The sequence below is a fragment of the Bombina bombina genome, chromosome 6 (genome assembly GCF_027579735.1).
Source record: "Bombina bombina isolate aBomBom1 chromosome 6, aBomBom1.pri, whole genome shotgun sequence".
Taxonomy (NCBI): Eukaryota; Metazoa; Chordata; class Amphibia; order Anura; family Bombinatoridae; genus Bombina; species Bombina bombina.
Window position 1 is genome coordinate 1057280040 of NC_069504.1, and position 18113 is coordinate 1057298152.

Genomic DNA, 18113 nt, shown 5'->3' on the forward strand with positions numbered 1-18113 from the left:
GTACAAAATAAATAAAAGCATAAATTATTTCTATGATTAAAATAGTTACATAGCTTAAAATTGTGCATTAAAAATAGTTAAAATATAATTCTGTATGTTTCAAGATATTGTGTAATTTTTTTTAATTTTTTTTACGGTTGGTTACAATAGCACAGACTCACTTTCATGTTAGTAATGATTTAACTGGTTACAAGTAAGGTAATAAAATTGCCCTTAAACGGACAGTCAAGTCCAAAAAAACCTTTCATGATTTAAATAGGGAATGTAATTTTAAACAACTTTCCAATTTACTTTTATCACCAATTTTGCTTTGTTCTCTTGGCATTCTTAGTTGAAAGATAATTCTAGGAGGTTTATATGCTAATTTCTTAGACCTTGAAGACTGCCTCTAATCTGAATGCATTTTGATCACTAGAGGACATTAGCTCATGTGTTTCATATAGATAACATTGAGCTCATGCATGTGAAGTTACCCTGGAGTGAGCACTGATTGGCTAAAATGCAAGTTTGTCAAAAGGATTGAAATAAGGGGGCAGTTTGCAGAGGCTTAGATACAAAATAATCACAGAGGTAAAAAGTGTATTTCTATAACAGTGTTGGTTATGCAAAACTGGGGAATGGGTAATAAAGGGATTATCTTTCTTTTTAAACAACAAAAATAATCTGGTGTTGACTGTCCCTTTAATGTCCCACATTCCACAGATTACTCCCAATATATGACCAGTGTACCACCGCCTTGTATGTTTGTTACTAAGCTGCCACACTGCTGAGGTTGAGCTCCACCTCCTAGACTGGTCACCCATTGTGGGTTCCACCCCCGAGACTTGTCAACCAGGGTGGGTTCCACCTCCTAGACTAGTCCTCTATGATTAACTCCACCCCCTAGACTAGTCATCTATAATGAACTCCACCCCCTATGACTTGTCATCCAAAACTGCTTACTAAAACACCAGTCCTAGTTTCCAAAACTATACAGAAAATTAAAAAAAAAAAAAAAAAAAATCTGCTGAAGAGCATTTGTCTAAAATGCTTGAGTGAACATAAAGTTCGGAAAAACAATGTAAAATGGATTTTGCTTAGCATGATGATACAATAAAATTTATCAAAAGAACTGTTATTATAAAGGCAAGTCTTATTTTTTTATTTCATAGTTTACAATTTGTTAAAGAAAAGGTGTTTTTTTTTTTAAAATAGAAAGACAACACTCACCTCGATTCCAAGCACCGTACTTAGCTCTGCAGCTCTTTCATGGCGCAGACAATTACTTGCATTGGTCACAAATACAACAGGCACGGACAGCTTTCCATCATGACCCAACAGTCTCCCAAAAGCTTCAGCTGCCCCTGGGATGGGGTTTCTGCCCCTTACTAGGACTCCATCAATATCAAACAGAAAACCAAAGCTTGGATCAGACTAGAAGAAACCAGGGGAAATAAAACATATGCAAAAATGTGTTATTAAATGGACATGATACCCAAATGTTGCAGCATTTGAAAGTGATGCAGCACAGCTGTAAAAAGATGACTAGAAATTATCACCTGAATATCTCTATGTAAAAAAGAAAGCTATTTTTCCTTAAAATGTCCTCAGTGTCCGCATCCCATTGCAAAGGGATTTGAATCAGCCAATCAGGATGCAAGTCCCAAGACTTGCAAGGAAGCATGCGTTATTTCCCTCTCTCAGGAAAATACCGTAAAGCAAAGTGTGGCATCATCACTGATGAAGCTGATTGACTGCTGTTGTTTTTCTCTTCAGCATGCAGCTGACAGTAGCTGAAACATAACTTCACAGAGAACTTACTCTAGTGAGCTGAAGAAATTGTGAGACAAAATATCTTCCTTTTTTTACATTTTGATGTTCAGGTGATATTTTCTTCTTAGCTTTGTACAGTGTAAACACAAAAAGGGAACACAACTTTATAGTACATTAAACTTTCATGATTGAAATAAAGCATTCAATTGTAAGAGATTTTTCAATTTACTTCTATTATCAAATTTACTTCACACTCTTGGTAGCCTTTGTTGAAAAGCATACCTAGGTAGGATCAGGAACAGCAATGCACTACTGGGAGCTAGCTGGTGATTGTTGGCTGCACACATATGCCTCTTGTCATTGGCGCATCAAATGTGTTCAGCTAGCTCCCAGTAGTGAATTGCCACTCTGTAACGGACTTTAGCTATTTCTTTATCAATTTTCAGGGGATAAAGGGACATTAAACTGCTTAGTACAACTACAGGAGAATGATTACTACCCGTTTGTACCTGCAGCTCTCTTTAAAGCCATTCATTTATTTTAATCGACTGCAGAATCCTGTTGGGTAAAGGAAACCCAAAACTTTTCTTTTGTTATTCAGACAGAGTATACAATTTAAAAAAAGTTTCCAATTTACTTCTATTATCAAATCTGCTTAGTTTCCATTATATTCTGTTGAAGGGATACCTAGGTAGACATCTGGAGCACATTCTTGCAAAACTGCTGCCATATAGCGCTCTAGAAATGGTCAGTCTCCTAATCATACGTCCCTGCTTTTCAACAAAAGATACATAAAAGTAAATTAGAAAGTTGTTTAAAATATCATACTCTATCTGAATCATAAAGGAAAAATGTGGGGGTTCATATCCCTTTAAACTCTGCATTTTTGTACTGAGCGCTGCCATCTTGGTATGTGCGTATTGTTGCACCTTGTGACGAGACATTGCTAGCTTTCTGGCAGCTGTACCTTGTACTTTGGATTAGATTACACAATATAGGGCATTTAAAATAGGCATGGGTGAAATGTTTGGGATTCAGCATCTGTTTGCTAAACAAATGCCGAATATGGCTGCAGGCAGCACATTCCGTTAATTTCGGTCCCGGATATATCAGCATGAAAGTGCAACACAAAGATCTGGATTTGCGCAGATCTCTGCGTTGCTCTTTCACACTGATATATCCAGTGTCGAAATGAACCCAATGCCGCTGCCTGCAGCCATATTCTATTTGTTAGGTAACTTTTAAACTAGGCATGGGCAAAATTTAGAGATTATCAATTTGTCCTCGTTCTCTTGGTCTCTTTATTTAAAAAGGAGGAATGTAAGCTTAGGAGCAAGCCTATTTTTGGTTCAGCACCTGGGTTGCGCTTGCTAATCAATAAGCGCTACCTAGGTGCTGAACCAAAGATGGGTTGGCTCCTAAGCTTACATTCCTGCATTTCAAATAAAGATATCAAAAGAATGAAGAAACATTGATAATAGGAGTAAATTAGAAAATTGCTTAACCCCTTAAGGACAAGGCCATTTTTCAATTTCTTTCCCTTAAGGACCAGGGCTATTTTTTACATTTCTGCGGTGTTTGTGTTTAGCTGTAACTTTCCTCTTACTCATTTACTGTACCCACACATATTATATACCGTTTTTCTCGCCATTAAATGGACTTTCTAAAGATACCATTATTTTCATCATATCTTATAATTTACTATAATTTTTTTTTATAAAATATGAGGAAAAAATGTATTATGCCCAGCAGTGAAGGGGTTAATTAGGGAGCATGTAGGGAGCTTCTAGGGTTAATTTTAGCTTTAGTGTAGTAGACAACCCCAAGTATTGATCTAGGCCCATCTTGGTATACTTCATGCCACCATTTCACCGCCAAATGCGATTAAATAAAAAAAAATATAAAATTTTCCACAATTTTAGGTTTCTCACTGAAATTATTTACAAACAACTTGTCCAATTATGGCATAAATGGTTGTAAATCCTTCTCTGGGATCCCCTATGTTCATAAATAGCAGACATTGCTTTTTGTTGCTTTTTGGTAATTAGAAGGCCGCTAAATGCTGCTGTGCATCACACGTGTATTATGCCCAGCAGTGCAGGGGTTAATTAGATAGCTTGTAGGGAGCTTGCAGGGTTAATTTTAGCTTTAGTGTAGAGATCAGCCTCCCATCTGAGACATCCCACCCCCTGATCCATCCCAAACATCTCTCTTCCCTCCCCCACCCCACAATTGTCCCCGCCATCTTAAGTACTGGCAGAAAGTCTGCCAGTACTAAAATAAAAGGCTTTTTTTTTATGAATTTTTTTTTTTTTTAAATATCTGTTTAGCTGTGATGGACCCCCCCCTTAGCCCCCAACCTCTCTGATCCCCCCCCAAACAGCTCTATAACCCTTGCCCACAACCTATTTGTTGCCATCTTGGGTACTGGTAGCTGTCTGCCAGTACCCAATTTGCCTCCCAAAATTTTTTTTTTTTTTTTTTTTTTTTTTATGTAATTACATTTTTTTCTGTAGTGTAGCTGCCCCCTCAATACCCTCCTCCCTCTCCCCCTCCCAGATCCGTTTGACAGTTATTTTCCCCCTCCCTCTCCCCCATTCATTCATTGGTGGCAGTGGCTGTTACGCAATCGTGCGCACGCGCGCTCCCTGCAGGCTCCCGGCACCCGGCGTGCACATTGCACATTCAGGAACCGGATGCCGGGTAGCGATGGGCCGCCCACCCACCAATGATCGGGCCCATTGCTACCGGTGCAGAGAGGGCAACAGAGTGGCTCTCTCTGCATCAGTTTTGGAAAAATGGTATTGCAGTGATGCCTCAATATCGAAGCATCACAGCAATACCTTGAAAGCGGCTGGAAGCGATCAGGATCGCTTCCAGCCGCTTTAAACCCTGATGTCGTACAGGGTACGTCGCTGGCCTTTAAAGACCAGGTTGTGTGCGACGTACCCTGTACGACATGCGTTGTTAAAATTGCATGCTCTATCTGAATCATGAAAGAAAAAAAATTGAATATTCAGAACTGCACATCTAATATATAATACTTTTTAATAAAAAAAAAAATGTACGCATAAAATGTTATGATACTCTTCACATCTCCTTTTCTCTGTCTCCTTTTGACTGGCAATCCCTGTGTTTAGTGAGACTAACAGTGTGAAGAAAGGTTATATATCTGTGTGATCTCCAGTCGATACTTCTGCAAATACTTCTGATCTAATTAAAGGGACACTAAACACTAGTAAGAGAAAACTCCGCCTGGCTTCTCATTTTTGCGCTTGTCAGGGTTTGCGTTCGTATTAAACAAAAAACATATTTCGCGCTAGGGTTAACCAGAATAGCGTGAAAAACTAATTTAAGTTTTTGCGTGCGTGTGCATGTATTCCCCCACAGAGATAAATAGAGAAAAAAAAAGTGGAAAAAAAAACCTAACACAGGAGATTATGCAAACGCCATCACCTTTTTGCATTACCCATAGAAGTCAATAGAGAAAAAAAAATTGTTGAAAAAACAAACACCCATCGTGCAAACAACATAGCATATTCGCATTAGCAAATGTGAAATATTTACAGTAAATATATTGTTAAAATCTTTATTAAATATGAATATTGCATTAATATGTTTTATCGTGTTTTTTTCTGCTTAATGGCAGAGGGCTATAATGCACTTATATACATGTTTAAATATATGTGTACATACACATATATATATATATATATATATATATATATATATATATATATATATTAATGTTTTTATATGTGTATTTATGACTGTAAATACATATATACACACATTAATATATATGTACACAAATATTGATTCCCTAGCCAGCACTTCTCGTTATTATACCATAAAAAATATAACAGATATGGTGTGTCTAGTAGTCAAACTCAGACAAGACAAAGAATCAAATTACTCAAATTAGGTACAATGAAATGAACAATTTATTAACTAAGCAAAATAACTCTTATAAATTAAATACCCACAGTGATATAAAACACAGATATATAAAAAACTGGTATCATCTTCCTCCTGGGAGGAAGATGATACCAGTAGCACTGATACGCTGTGAAGAAGCCGCACCGGAAGTTCCTAGCGGCGAAACACGTGTTGCGTGTTTGTACATGTCTCGGGAGAGGCCGCCCGAGTAAAGGAGGAAGCGCTGCCTTATCCATGACCTGGCACCAGTCATAGCTGGCTAACGGAGAAGTTTGACCGATCGTCTGCACTTTGTTTCAGATAAGTCTGTTCCGTACGACGGAGTGGTGAGATTACACGGAAGGCCCCTTAGATTAGAGTATATCTCTCTGTAGGATTCAGCCTTTACCTGTTTGTTCACCTATCGATATAACTTTCTGGAACATTGTTATATTTCAACTGGCTTATCAATGATTAATGGATGCCGCCGTGCATTAACTCAGCACAAGTTTTAACAACCTCTTGCTTTGCTCTGCACTGTGATCACAATAATTGCAACAATCCTTGTATTACTGCAACACTAACATTGCATGGAACTTTTTGCTGGATTACAACTAACGCTTTGCAAAGGCTGCTACGCTATTAACCTGCTTGTTAATTTTTGTTTGAATTATTGCTGGATGCACGAACTGCACTTTAGCATCTTTATTATTGTCAATTTGGTCTTTACTCCAGTCTTGCTGCTATTATATTGTCACTATCAATTTGCACTTAGCATGCCCTATTGAGATTGCTTATTAGGGGTATACTGTATATTCAATTGTTATCTTTTATCCCTGGGTTTCTAATGTGCAACATTAATTTGACAAATAGATAGTTTTATTGCCATGGCCATGGTTTTTTATATCACTGTGGGTATTTAATTTATAAGAGTTATTTTGCTTAGTTAATAAATTGTTAATTTCATTGTACCTAATTTGAGTAATTTGATTCTTTGTCTTGTCTGAGTTTGACTCCTGGACTACTAGACACACCATATCTGTTATATTTTTTATGGTATAATAACGAGAAGTGCTGGCTAGGGAATCCTTTTCCTTTTCTATAACGTCTTTTATCTGTTCACTATCCATTTTCCTTTTTTCATATTGACATATATATATATATATATATACACACACACACAGTGATACACACATACATATATATATATATATATATACACACACGTCCTAAAGCCTGTGTACATGGGCCAAAATCCCTGTCCACTTGGATCCCCTCCTCTCCCTCCTCTGCTGCTCTCAACATTTTTTTTCTGCAGTGCAACGCTCCCCCCCCCCCCCGCTCACTTACCTTCCCGCTCGCCCATGCTTGCTCCCGCCGTCCCCACGCCCTTTTTGCTCTCTGATTCTCACGGCCTTTTGAAGTCTCGCGCAGTCACTGACTGATCCTGCCTTCCTTATATGTTTGTCTCGCGCTGCAGTCTCTACTGCGCATGACTACATCAGACAAACATACCTGGCCTTTTATAATATAGGATATACGAACAAATACATGTTTAGACATGTATATGTACAGTATGTGTCTCAATGTTAAAGCCATTTGCCTGCTTTTTTTTCTTCTAACACCCGAGATCTCATATCTTTAAGCCCCTATAACATTTTTGTGCAATATTTTTAAATCATTTTCATTAGACAGTGTTAACATGAGTGTAACTGTACTTTGTAATGTATTTTTAAATTGTTTTGTGCAATTTTTTTGTTTTGGAAAACAGTTAACCAGAGCTCTGAGATTTCCGATTGAAGCATAAAGGGCGATTGCACTAGCCCAATCGCGATTTCGCTCCACTTGTAATATCAGCTAAATGAAAATGGCTCGCAAAAAATTAGTCTGCATTAATCAAGTTATTACCTTTAAAAATCCATTCCCGAACGTCCACAAATTCAACCCATTTTTCTGGGGGGGGTTTTACCGGTGGGTCACGTTTTTGAGTAATTCAATTGAAATGTCGGCCGTTAGGCGGCCGTCACTTCACGTCATCCGCTCCTTTAGTAGTAAGAGCATGCGCTTTTGAAATGATCAGAAGATGAGAAAACATGCGCGCTCCTGTATGCGTTTGGAAATAATGATCACCCATTAGCTGCATGCGCAGTGGTTCGCAGCATGCGCAGTTAGAGACTGCAGCAAGAACGCAAATTTGAAAGACACAGGGACCGAAGACGGAAGTAGGGCATGGGAGGAGTCGTTCTCTAAGCGGTAGGGATTTTTATATATAATTTTTATTAGAAAATATTTAAGTAGTGTAAAAAAAAAAAACGTAGTGACTAGATTAGGGTCATATGGAGACATGCTAAATTGTATTGCTTAATCTCAAACTTTACCTTCACTTTAATGTCCCTTTAAACGGAATGCCTGTAAAAGTACATTTGATCCTAATACACTGTATGCCTGCATTTGTTTGATCAACATTATATACTAGATACCATGCCTCTGTCTCTCTCAGGGCCTGATGATCTAAAGATTTTCTGTCTGGTGAGATTATCTAAGAAGTCTCGTCAGTAAGGTCCCTCAAATCATTTTTACGTTAAATTTTAGCTTGACAGCTGTTTTTCTAGTTATACATCCGGGCTCTGGATGTAAATGAGAGACCCCTACATAACAATATAATGGGGTCAATTTATCAAAGGCTTTGCATGCCTTCGCACCCTACGACTGCACGTTCCTACGAGAACCTGCAGTCGGTATTTATGAAGCAGCGGTCATCAGACCGCTGCTTCCCTAACTCTCCTCCACCTCTTAGGTGGCAAATTTCAATCTCCCCGGTCTCGTCCTACTGGGGAGATTGACAGCTCCTGCCCGCCACACATGATTTGCTGTGTACGGGCAGGGGCAGAGTTGCACAAGAAGGCAAAATTGCGTTCTTCTGCAATGATAAATTCCACCAACGGAATTCAGTCCACCAAAGGCGAGCTTCGGCAGACAGGGGCGCATATGTACGCCAGTCCGCCGTGGCTTGATAAATCGACCCCAATGTATCTATCCCTTATGGCCTTAAACTGCTTGTGTTTCTCATTTTAGTGTTTGCACATTCTCTATAAATATATGATCCCTGGTGCAACAGATCTAGTTCTCTCCAGTTTTCCTATATCTCATATTTATGTATGCAACTAATCCCCATGTGTGTTTAAGTGCTTGTTTAACATCCCACTAAAATATTTCCCTGTGTACAATGTGGTGTATGTATGGACTTAAAGGCACATGAAACCCAACATTTTTCTTTAATTATTAATTTACTTCTATTACCAATTTTGCTTCATTCTCTTGCTATCCTTTATTAAAGGTGCAACAATGCACTACCGGGAGCTAGCTGAACACATTAATAAGCCAATAAAAAGCAGTATATACGTGCAGCCTCTAATTAGCAGCTAGCTCCTAAGCCTACCTAGGTATGCTTTTCAATGAAGGATACCAAGAAAACAAAGCTAATTATAAAATAGAAGTAAATGAGAAAGTTGTTTAAAACTGTATGCACTGTGTGAATCATGAAATATTTTTTGGGGGTTTCATGTCCCCCTTAATGTACCCATATGTTGCATGTAAAAAGCAAATTAGAGTGAGTGCACCTAGCAAGTGTTGCAACATAAAAAGAAATGCTCAAACCTTAAAACGACAAATGTTCCTCCAAACAACTGTCAAATGTAGAAAATAGTGTGAACAGATAAGGGGAGCTAATATATTTCTTATAGGGTGTAAAAATACAAATAAAAATGAAAAATATACACTGTGTGTGTTGATAATAAGGAAAACATATTTTGTGAGTGTAAGTATTAGTTCAATATGACAAAAAAAACGGGATATATATTTATAGAATCACATTTAGTTGTTCTAATACCACCTATGTGTAATTGTATATGTATATAAGAGAAGTCCTCTCGAAATAAGCGTGTGTGTACGAGAACGTAAAAGGATATCTTATACCTTTATATACACAAACAAAAAATGTGATGAAAAATCTAATGTATGACTTTTACAACTAAGCTGCCTAAGGCAAAACAAAAAAGATTAATAATAAGAGATTAGAAATTAACCTATAGGGTTAAACTTCCTCTGGTATAAATAGGGAACAAATTATGTTAAAAAATAATACGAGGTAAACAATACAATGTATAAAAGTGCAATTTTAATGCATAAATGATATAAGGTTGTTTGTGTATATAAAGGTATAAGATATCCTTTTACGTTCTCGTACACACATGCTTATTTCAAGAGGACTTCTCTTATATACATATACAATTACACATAGGTGGTATTAGAACAACTAAATGTGATTCTATAAATATATATCCCGTTTTTTTGTCATATTGAACTAATACTTACACTAACAAAATATGTTTTCCTTATTATCAACACACACAGTGTCACTATATTTTTCATTTTTATTTTTATTTGTATTTTTACACCCTATAAGAAATATATTAGCTCCCCTTATCTGTTCACACGATGTACCCATATGTTGCATGTCATTAACCCCTTAACTACCACAATGTACATTGTAAGTCGCTGGTTGTTAAGGGTTTGTTAGCTCATAATGGCACTGTTCTCGCAACCAGCAGCAAGACCAAGCTTTTATGACATCCCTCCCTCCTGCAGGCCTCCTGAAATAGCGTAGTGTCGTCGCTGGTAGCAAGAAAGCGCTATCACAAAATAAAGCCCCATAGAAAGACCAGTGACGTACCCTGGTGCACAGGCCCTTACAACATAGAAAGACCAGCGACGTACCCTGGTGCACAGGCCCTTACAACATAGAAAGACCAGCGACGTACCCTGGTGCACAGGCCCTTACAACATAGAAAGACCAGCGACGTACCCTGGTGCTCAGGCCCTTACAACATAGAAAGGCCAGCGACGTACCCTGGTGCACATGCCCTTACAACATAGAAAGACCAGAGACGTACCCTGGTGCACAGGCCCTTACAACATAGAAAGACCAGAGACGTACCCTGGTGCACAGGCCCTTACAACATAGAAAGGCCAGCGACGTACCCTGGTGCACAGGCCCTTAAAACATACAAAGGCCAGCGACGTACCCTGGTGCACAGGCCCTTACAACATAGAAAGACCAGAGACGTACCCTGGTGCACAGGCCCTTACAACATAGAAAGACCAGCGACGTACCCTGGTGCACAGGCCCTTACAACATAGAAAGACCAGCGACGTACCCTGGTGCACAGGCCCTTACAGCATAGAAAGACCAGCGACGTACCCTGGTGCACAGGCCCTTACAACATAGAAAGACCAGAGACGTACCCTGGTGCACAGGCCCTTACAACATAGAAAGACCAGCGACGTACCCTGGTGCACAGGCCCTTACAACATAGAAAGGCCAGAGACGTACCCTGGTGCACAGGCCCTTACAACATAGAAAGACCAGCAACGTACCCTGGTGCACAGGCCCTTACAACATAGAAAGACCAGAGACGTACCCTGGTGCACAGGCCCTTACAGCATAGAAAGACCAGCGACGTACCCTGGTGCACAGGCCCTTACAACATAGAAAGACCAGAGACGTACCCTGGTGCACAGGCCCTTACAACATAGAAAGACCAGAGACGTACCCTGGTGCACAGGCCCTTACAACATAGAAAGACCAGCGACGTACCCTGGTGCACAGGCCCTTACAACATAGAAAGACCAGCGACGTACCCTGGTGCACAGGCCCTTACAGCATAGAAAGACCAGCGACGTACCCTGGTGCACAGGCCCTTACAGCATAGAAAGACCAGCGACGTACCCTGGTGCACAGGCCCTTACAGCATAGAAAGACCAGCGACGTACCCTGGTGCACAGGCCCTTACAGCATAGAAAGACCAGCGACGTACCCTGGTGCACAGGCCCTTACAACATAGAAAGACCAGCGACGTACCCTGGTGCACAGGCCCTTACAACATAGAAAGACCAGGGACGTACCCTGGTGCACAGGCCCTTACAACATAGAAAGACCAGGGACGTACCCTGGTGCACAGGCCCTTACAACATAGAAAGACCAGCGACGTACCCTGGTGCACAGGCCCTTACAGCATAGAAAGACCAGCGACGTACCCTGGAGCACAGGCCCTTACAGCATAGAAAGACCAGAGACGTACCCTGGTGCACATGCCCTTACAACATAGAAAGACCAGTGACGTACCCTGGTGCACAGGCCCTTACAACATAGAAAGACCAGCGACGTACCCTGGAGCACAGGCCCTTACAGCATAGAAAGACCAGAGACGTACCCTGGTGCACATGCCCTTACAACATAGAAAGACCAGTGACGTACCCTAGTGCACAGGCCCTTACAACATAGAAAGACCGGCGACGTACCCTGGTGCACAGGCCCTTACAACATAGAAAGACCAGCGACGTACCCTGGTGCACAGGCCCTTACAACATAGAAAGGCCAGAGACGTACCCTGGTGCACAGGCCCTTACAACATAGAAAGACCAGCGACGTACCCTGGTGCACAGGCCCTTACAACATAGAAAGACCAGCGACGTACCCTGGTGCACAGGCCCTTACAACATAAGTGCGTATGTTGCTGAAAAACAATAAGAACTTTGATTGGAAACATAGTTGCTAATGGAAGTATATTACAAAAATGCTTCTGAAATGCACAAAAAAACACATTTCAATTTTGCTCTCTCTCTTTAAGCTAAAATAAGTCCTTAAATTAATTTAAAGGACTTGAAACCTAACATTTTTCTTTCACAATTCAGATAGAGCATACAATTTTGAACAGCTTTTCAACTGACTTTTGTTATCTAATTTGCTTTGTTCTCTTGGTATCCTTTGTTGAAAAGAATACTTAGATAAGGCTCAGGAGCTGGGAGCTAGCTGTGGATTGCTGGTTGATCATCTTGCCATGGACTTACAGATATGTTCAGCTAGCTCCTAGTAGTGTATTGCTGCTCCTTCAATAAAGGATAACAAGAGAGTGAAGCAAAATGTATAATAGAAGTAAATTGGAAAGTTGTTTAAAATGGTATGCTCTATCTGAATCACGAAAGACAATGTTTTTACCTGTTTATTTTTGTATTTTGTTTGCAGCTGTTGACTTATTATGTCCTTTTAAAGAAACAGGAAATTAATCAGAACATTTTATTATAGCACTGTTGCTCCCATATAACTATGTGTTTAACCCCTGATAAGGAACAAACAAATAGTTAGTCAGCTCCAAAGCAACAATGCACTACTGGGAACTAGCTGAACACATCTGGTGAGCCAATGACAAGAAACTAATGTGAGCAGTGAACAATCACCAGCTAGCTCCCAGTAGTGCACTGTTGTTGCTGAGCATATGTGCATATGCTTTTAACGAACAATGGAAGACTGTCAAGGTAAAATTTATACTAGAAGTTAGTTTAAAGGGAATGAAACCCCAAATTGTCCTTTTATGATTCAGAACATACAATTTTAAACAACTTTCCAGTTTACTTCTATTATCAAATTTGCTTCATTCTGTTGGCATCCTTTTTTAAAGGTGCAGCAATGCACTACAGGGGGGTTACTAAATAAATCTGGTGAGCCAATGACAAGAGGCATATATGTGCAGCCACAAATCAGCAGCTAGTGTCCATCAGTGCATTGCTACTCCTAAGCCTATCTATGTATGCTCTTTAAAAAAGGATACTAAGAGAACCAAGCAAATTAGGTAAAATAAGTAAATAGGAAATTTGTTTAGAAACTGCATGTTCTATGTGTATCATTTTGAATATACTATCCCTTTAGAATAGTGTTAAATGACATGCTCTGTCTGAATCATGAAAGTTTAAAGGGATATGAAACCCAAATGTTTTCTTTCATAATTCAGATAGATCATGCAATTTTAAGCAACTTTCTTACTTACTCCTATTATCAATTTTTCTTAGTTCTCTTGGTATCTTTAGTAGTACCCAAGATGGCAGCAAATAGGATGTAGGCAAGAGTTATAGAGCTGTTTGGGGGGGATCAGAGAGTTTGGGGGCTAAGGGGGGGGGGGGGTCCATCACAGCTAAACAGATATTTTTTTTTTTATTTTTTTTTTAAATCATAAAATAAAGCCTTTTATTTTAGTACTGGCAGACTTTCTGCCAGTACTTAAGATGGCGGGGACAATTGTGGGGTGGGGGAGGGAAGAGAGATGTTTGGGAGGGATCAGGGGGTGGGATCTCTCAGGTGGGAGGCTAATCTCTACACTAAAGCTAAAATTAACCCTGCAAGCTCCCTACAAGCTATCTAATTAACCCCTGCACTGCTGGGCATAATACACGTGTGATATGTTTAGCATTTAGCAGCCTTCTAATTACCAAAAAGCAACACAAAAGCCATAAATGTCTGCTATTTCTGAACAAAGGGGATCCTAGAGAAGCATTTACAACCATTTATGCCATAATTGCACAAGTTGTTTGTAAATAATTTCAGTGAGAAACCTAAAATTGTAAAAAATTTAACTTTTTTTTTTATTTGATCGCATTTGGCATGAAATATACCAAGGTGGGCCTAGATCAATACTTGGGGTTGTCTACTACACTACACTAAAATTAACCCTACAAGCTCCCTACATGCTCCCTAATTAACCCCTTCACTGCTGGGCATAATACATGTGTGGTGCGCAGTGGCATTTAGCGGCCTTCTAATTACCAAAAAGCAATGCCAAAGCCATATAGGTCTGCTATTTATGAACAAAGGGGATCCCAGAGAAGCGTTTATAACCATTTATGCCATAATTGCACAAGTTGTTTGCAAATAATTTCAGTGAGAAACCTAAAGTTTGTGAAAAAATTATGAAAAAGTGAATGTTTTCTTTATTTGATCTCATTTGGCGGTGAAATGGTGGCATGAAATACACCAAAATGGGCCTAGATCATTACTTTGGGATGTCTTCTAAATAAAAAATATACATGTCAAGGGATATTCAGGGATTCCTGAAAGATATCAGTGTCCCAATGTAACTAGCGCTAATTTTGAAAAAAAGTGGTTTGGAAATAGCAAAGTGCTACTTGTATTTATTGCCCTATAACTTGCAAAAAAAGCAAAGAACATGTAAATATTGGGTATTTCTAAACTCAGGACAAAATTTATAAACTATTTAGCATGGGTGTTTTTTGGTGGTTGTAGATGTGTAACAGATTTTGGGGGTCAAAGTTAGAAAAAGTGTGTTTTTTTCCATTTTTTCCTCATATTTTATATTTTTTTTATAGTAAATTATAAAATATGATGAAAATAATGGTATCTTTAGAAAGTCCATTTAATGGCGAGAAAAACGGTATATAATATGTGTGGGTACAGTAAATGAGTAAGAGGAAAATTACAGCTAAACACAAACACCGCAGAAATGTAAAAATAGCCCTGGTCCTTAAAGGGACACTGTACCCAAATTTTTTCTTTCATGATTCAGATAGAGCATGACATTTTAAGCAACTTTCTAATTTACTCCTATTATCAAATTTTCTTTATTCTCTTGGTATCTTTATTTTAAATGCAAGAATTTAAGTTTAGATGCCGGCCCATTTTTAGTGAACAACCTGGGTTGTCCTTGCTGATTGGTGGATAAATTCATCCACCAATAAAAAAGTGCTGTCCAGAGTTCTGAATCCCCAAAAAAGCTTAGATGCCTTCTTTTTAAAAACACAAACAATAACGATACAAAACACCAAAGAAACAACATAAATACTTAAAAGCAATAGTCCCACTTTATAAGTACAGTATTGATAACAAACCTACGTTATGCTTAAGAGGATGTTTTTATTGTCAACATACTCTGGTGTGTGAAATTCCCAAGGGGCAACTATGGAGATCTAGTAGCCAACCCATGGATCACATGCAGACACTCACACCCACTACCTTGTATTCTTCTGCTGGGCCGCCCGGTATACCTCACCACTCAGGACCTTAACGGTTGCGGTTGCACTTATGCGCTGGTATGCTTAGCTGGTATTCCCTGCTATCCTTTCCGTGCTTTGATTAGGGTAATGCTTACACTATCCTCGGCCACGGTCACGTGTATACTCTCCTCCAATCAGGTGTGGTATTTTTTGTGTGTCTTTCAGACTCCTTCAGAGCTGATCCGTGTCTTCACAGCTGTTATAGCAGAGTGCTCTGCATCTCCTTACTAGATACTCATCTCCACGTTTCAGCCTAAGATTGGCCTTTATCAAGATGTATCCTTTTCACGGAGATTGCCTTTTTATACTGATCTCAATAGTTGTCTCCATTAATCACAAGCTCCACATTTTAAAGGGATTTAGTAGTAAAAATACATGTTATGGTACATTTACAATTCAATTCAGTAATAAATAAGTAACAATATACATATTCAGATTAAGATACATAAAACAATGTAAAGTTTTGCTTATTTTTTAATAAGATTGTGTTGATTTTCAGACTCCCAACCAAGCCTCAAAGAATTGGATGTAGACCCCAAGTCTACAGACTCCTGCTGCTCTTGTTTGTGTAATAGGTCTTTTCATATGCAGGAGAAGGTGTGCTCTTCCTGCTTTCTCAGCCCCTTTGAGTTGGTGTCTCAGCCTAACTTCTTCAACAGTGCTAAACAGGGAGCTTCTAAGTAAGTTTTTCAAAGGTTTTATACTGGATTTTTAGATCAGTATCTGTGCATATTCTTCTTTATAGTAGTGTTTGTTACATGCAGTTATATGGAAATTGGTCTATACTGTCCCTTTAAAGGGACACTGAACCGAGAATGTTCTTCATTCTCTTGGTATCTTTATTTTAAATGCAAGAATTTAAGTTTAGATGCCGGCCCATTTTTAGTGAACAACCTGGGTTGTCCTTGCTGATTGGTGGATAAATTCATCCACCAATAAAAAAGTGCTGTCCAGAGTTCTGAATCCCCAAAAAAGCTTAGATGCCTTCTTTTTCAAATAAAGATAGCAAGAAAATGAAGAAAAATTGATAATAGGAGTAAATTAGAAAGTTGCTTAAAATTGCATGTTCTATCTGAATCACGAAAGAAAAAATTTGGGTTCAGTGTCCCTTTAAGGGAAAGAAATTGAAAAATGGCCTTGTCCTTAAGGGGTTATAATAAGCAAGCGCTATCCAAGGTCCTGAACCTAAAATGGACCTAAGCTTTATATTCCTGTTTTTCAAAGATATCAAGAGATCGAAGAAAATTTGATAATAGGAGTAAATTAGAAAGTTACTTAAAATTGCATGCTCTATCTGAATCATAAAAGAAAGAAATTGTGGGTTTTGTATCAGTTTAGTTTTTAGCTTGGTGAGTTTCACTCAACATCAGACTTCACACAATGTGATATCACTGGCACTCACAGGGCAGGTGCAAGAGTGACAGAGTTTAAAAGGCCTCTTGCTTTTCAAGGCAGGGGGCATTGAATTTTTTAACTGACAAAATAAGTTCAATATGATTTTTTTTTAAAAGCAATATCTTATATATTTATTTCAGTATGTAGAATTTAAAAATATTTTTGTGTGACTATTTTGGCATTATTCAAACAGCATTATTATCACGCATGGCATATGGTGAACTGTACCCAATACTCACCTGAGAAGCTAATACAGCGAAGCCCCTATGCCCACTACACACTGCTAGCGGCCTGACGTGAGGCTCCTGAGTCAAACGAATACAGTTCCTCCGGACCAGATGGGAACAAGTGCGGAGCCACAGAGCCATGACACCACTTCTGGCCCACAAGTCTTATACAAAGCCTTACACTATCCTGTACCAATATAAATGACACAAGCACAGCCACAGTAAATATGGCGCTATACCATACACACTACTTTATTTAACTTCTCTGCTCCATACACGGCGTTGTGCTCGTGCCTAAGCCAAACAACGTTATGCTGACACTATTTTCTGCACAATTCCTGCTCAAGCCACAGCAAGTATGGAAATACTAATATCACAGAAAGTTTTGTACCATACGCAAAAATTGTCACTAAATGCCACCTCATCACTGTAATTGTGCATGACATAAAGTTTGGCACTAAAAGTGTCCTTATTCTACAACTTTACGTTGAGAAACCCCCCTATATCAAGCCTGCCACTGCCCTTCTCACGCAGAGCTTGGCACTATATCTATTATCTTGTCCTACAGTAAACAACTAAACAGGACGAACTGGCACGATATCACCCAATGAACAGCAGCTACATCCCTCTGAAACAGGTGACAGCTTCCTTATCCCGTATACAAAATACTACAAGTCCCAGGATGCCGTGCTGTGTGTTTAGAATGATTTTTTTTTATACGCGCAGAGCCTTTTGGGGCACGTAGTTTGTATTGCTGCAGCACACATTACTTGCTACCAAAAACGGGCAAAACAAAAATTCGCGCTGTATTTATGGTATGCTTTTTTATTTTAGGAAAACTTACCTTATGGAAAATGATGTTGTTTTTTTTCTTATTTTAATTTAGGTTAAACCTATTTCCTAGAGGCTATAAGGACTGAC

The 18113-nt window shown here is 39.0% G+C and overlaps 1 protein-coding gene across 1 annotated transcript in view; it reads right to left on the reverse strand.

Moving 5' to 3' along the window:
* Window positions 1–17776, reverse strand: part of HDHD5 (haloacid dehalogenase like hydrolase domain containing 5) — a 73226-nt gene extending 55450 nt beyond the window's left edge. The window contains exons 1-2 of the mRNA XM_053718858.1: window positions 17205–17776; window positions 1210–1413 (exon numbers count right to left, since the gene is read on the reverse strand). Coding sequence (XP_053574833.1) covers window positions 1210–1413; window positions 17205–17333 — 333 coding nt within the window. The 5' untranslated portion in view covers window positions 17334–17776. The remainder of the gene's footprint in view (window positions 1–1209; window positions 1414–17204) is intronic.
* Between the last annotated feature and the right edge of the window lie 337 nt (window positions 17777–18113).